The sequence below is a fragment of the Diospyros lotus genome, chromosome 12 (genome assembly GCF_014633365.1).
Source record: "Diospyros lotus cultivar Yz01 chromosome 12, ASM1463336v1, whole genome shotgun sequence".
In the NCBI taxonomy this organism is placed as follows: Eukaryota; Viridiplantae; Streptophyta; class Magnoliopsida; order Ericales; family Ebenaceae; genus Diospyros; species Diospyros lotus.
In genome coordinates this window covers 35,799,319-35,803,155 of record NC_068349.1, presented here as the reverse complement: position 1 = coordinate 35,803,155, position 3,837 = coordinate 35,799,319, and the positions used below count along the sequence as shown (strand labels likewise).

Sequence of the window (3,837 nt, the reverse complement as noted above, 5' to 3'; positions counted from 1 at the left end):
CAATAGAGAAGGTGTAGGCAGTCGCGAGAAGAGCCTCACACAGAATGGATGGCTGGGATTTAATCCAGCTCTGATACCATCTTAGAAATAATCAAAGACAATTTGCCTTAATTGATTACAATGAGCAAGAACATCATCCTCTTTTAAGGAGAGGATTATAAACAAAAAAGGAATGAAATAATCTAAATATTGATAGCATCCTAAACTACATCCTTTACTTACTATATTTACATAATATTTACATAAAACTTAAATCCTAGAATATTCTAGGATCAATGACAAATCTTCCTTAATTTGAGTGAGCATATTTCCAGCACATTCTTTTTTCTTCTTCATCCTGCATCAATTTTTGGTATCAGAGCTTGTCCAACCCTCATCATCTCAATCTCCTCAACCGTTATTGACTAGCAATCTCAGTTAACAATCCTCTTAGATATCCATTGCGTCATCACAATTAAACTGCTTCTCAATTGTCTTAGACATCCATTCCATCACCATCACGAATTTCCGACAGTGAAACTTGATGAACAAAAAATAGAATGGTAAGCCTAAAACTCATCAGCTGGGACCAGTTAGCATGAAAACACTTAAGACACCCACTTACAGTCATCTATGAAATTGTATTGTGTGCTGAATAACCCCCAAAACATTATAGACTTTCCATCTAAAATAACATCATAAAACAAAAGGCATGCGTCTATAATATGAGCAACATAGAGGGCTATGAATGCATATATCAACAGACAAAGAAATTATGTAAAGACCAACTTACTCAAGTGTGGGAACAAAAGATCACCTACATATCTTTCAGACATCTCAATCTTTAGATAATTAAATAAACTCCAGGACTACAACACAAGCTATAAAGAATCACCCCTTTTTTCCATGAGTAAATACCGAAAAGAAGTTTTCCAAAATAGAGCATAATACGTGTATAAAGGAAGTAAAGTAAATTACAACATTAGCTTCTCTGTATCTCAAAATGCCTCGAAACAAATGGATAACCATGAGTGAACCTCTGTTAAACATGATCAAAACAGGATGGAAAAAGAAACTTCAAAAGTTGAATGCTATAACGCGGCTGATAAAACTTAAATGAGAACATATATGCAAAGAAGCCCGATGGCTATCCTGTACAGAACGACATACAGCAAGGACACCTAAAAGCATGTCAGAGGCTCAAATCTTCTGTATATATAACTATACAACCCACTGCCAGCTAGAAACATTGAATGAATACGCCTAACAAGTTCATGATTATTATGGTTAGAGTGGATTAGCCCAACTCTATAAGACCCTACACAGTCCCCCCATGCTTGAATTCATTATCAGTACAATCTGTTGCCGGGTCCAATGCACAAGGGGAGTCATCCCATTTAGGATTTTCTGGATAAAAGCTGTCAACTGCCATACCAGCAAGACCTACATCTGATACTATGTTCTCTTCATGCCTCATGCGTTTGGTTAGTTTTGAATCCTCGCAGTCAAGAATGCTCTTCTCATCAAACTCATTGCTTTTCAGCCACTTATCAGTTTTGCAAGTAGTGCCCAGCAGATCCTTCTCATCCCTACACCCTGTCCTCATGTGATACCATGGTGCAACATCCTCAAAGGTTCGCCCAAAGCTGTCCTCATCTTCTTCAATCAATTCCCCATCCTTGCCATCCATATATATCCTCTCATGGTGATGATGACCCCAATCTGCCAAATCACTCTCTACCAAGAACAAATCATCTGAGTTCAACTTTTCAGAAAGCAATTCAACTGACTTTGAACTATATTCTCCAATGGATCGAATTTTATTGAGAACATCAGACAATTCTTGTGAGACTGAACCCAATTGCTCACTCGGGATTCTAACAATTCTTTTTTCAAGCGACCCAACCACATTTCTCAACTCCTGCACTTGCTGTAGAACTGAATTCTGCAAATCCCCTACCTCCTTTCCCATGAACCCAAAACCCTCGTTATCCATTTCTTCGCTTGTTCCAAATACCATCTCCTGATCCATCAAATATCCCCCCTTTTGTCCCACCACTCGGTGCATGATCCGAGCATTACCATCTAATGGTCCAGGTTCATGCCCCGAATGCACCGCATACAATTTAAATACTGCTGTGCCCTCTTCCTGATACACAAATGTCTTGTCTTTCTCATTATAATTAGCAATGGGCACAATTGCCCTTATACGAAACCCACAACCACACCGCTTGGATGCATATGGTTCCCTCTTTAAAATCTTTGACTTCTTTGAGGCTGGCTCTCCTGCCCTGTGACACGCATAGTCCTTAACTTCTGCCATAAATGGTTTATACCTAATATACTTCTGTCTTATGCATAACACAACCTTATGCTTTGCTGCCAACTGTTGCAACCTCCGCGGCACATCCTTTGCTGGCACATCAATGGACTCTGTGTACTCAAACCGCCGCCTTTTCGTCCTTTGCGCTGACCCCATCGAGTCAGAGCACACGGGGCATTCAGTGACACAAGCCCTAATGAACGGCTCAGGAATTCCATAAAATTTGGCACCTACAGTCCACACTTGCTTAATTCTCTCTACCGTTTCCTTAAGCCCTAAGTGTTTCAAGTCAGCCTCACCATGAAAACTCATGACTATGTCTTGCCACTGATTAATGTGCGAGACGAATTGGTTCAAATTGTTCTTGAAGCACAATAATTGGTTACCATGAGGGTCGACGTGGATGTTGAGCTTGTCCTGGATGCGCTTCCACGCCGTCAGGTACGCCGTGTCCTCGTTCCGGTCCTTCCACACCGCCCGCCAGCTCTCCAGCACCGGAATCGGCGTCGCCGCCCGGATCTCGTCGGCCGTCGCGAGCCGCCCCTCCGCAATGCACCGCACCATCAGGCCGTGAGACTCCCTGTTAAACGTGTAGAATTGGCTCGACACGTAGGGTTCCGGGTTAATGTACCCCAGTTGGTGAACCCTAGGCCTCTCGTTGCCCTCGCTCGAAACGCCCCCGTTCCCTGGCCCTAACGCCACCGACCGAAGCCCGTCGGCCTCGTCCGACGTCTGACTCAGCGAGTCCTCCTCGTCTTCGTCCCGGAAAAGCACCATATCCGGCATCGGAGGCAGCGCGAAGGGCTGGTGATCCAGAATCGAGGGCTGCGATTCACTACCCTCGTCCTTCATCATCTGAAAAAAGCCTTCTTCCTTGCTCGTGCTCGGATTCATAGCATCCCCAACAACCCTCAAGCTTCTTCTTCGCTCAGCTTCTCCTCCACAGCGACCCCAACACAATAACTTCTCTTCTTCTTCTTCTGCTTCTCTCTCTCTCTCTCTCTCGGTTCCTTTGCTTTATTATACAGTGATTGTGATGACGGTGGTGTGTTCTTTCTGGGTGCTTAGAGTCAGCAAAGCAAACTCAAACCCAACCCCAAGAAAGCAAAAATGGATTGTCTTTCCCTCTGACTCAATCATATCCAACATTTATGCACAATCTCTCTATCCTATGTCGTCCTCCTTCTACTTCTTGTCCAGGTTTTTTGTTTCTCTCTATGAACATTTCTCCAACACTCCCAACTCTTGTGGGTCTTATTTATCATTCTTGTTAGTTTGACCCTACAAAGTTCATGAGTTTGATGAAAATGAGTAATGACAAAATTTGTTAGGTATGTTAGAGGTAAGATGCAATTGAGTTTAGTGATTGATACTATTCACCTCGTATAGTTAAAAAAACTTTTATTGAGGATTATTAAGTGATGTCGTCGTTGATTTTGCCGCCCTTAAAATTATAGATTGTATGGAGATTAAAGTGCCACAAACTAAAAATTTAGGAGCATAGAATTAGAATCTAAGTCCTTATTGCTAACCTA

At 42.4% G+C, this 3,837-nt stretch overlaps 1 protein-coding gene across 1 annotated transcript; it reads right to left on the bottom strand.

The window, feature by feature from the left end:
• Window positions 1-1,082: 1,082 nt before the first annotated feature.
• On the bottom strand, window positions 1,083-3,542 carry LOC127786683 (uncharacterized). The gene has a single exon (XM_052314253.1). It carries the CDS (start codon window positions 3,194-3,196, stop codon window positions 1,298-1,300), a length of 1,899 nt encoding a protein of 632 aa, XP_052170213.1. The 5' UTR covers window positions 3,197-3,542; the 3' UTR covers window positions 1,083-1,297.
• Between the last annotated feature and the right edge of the window lie 295 nt (window positions 3,543-3,837).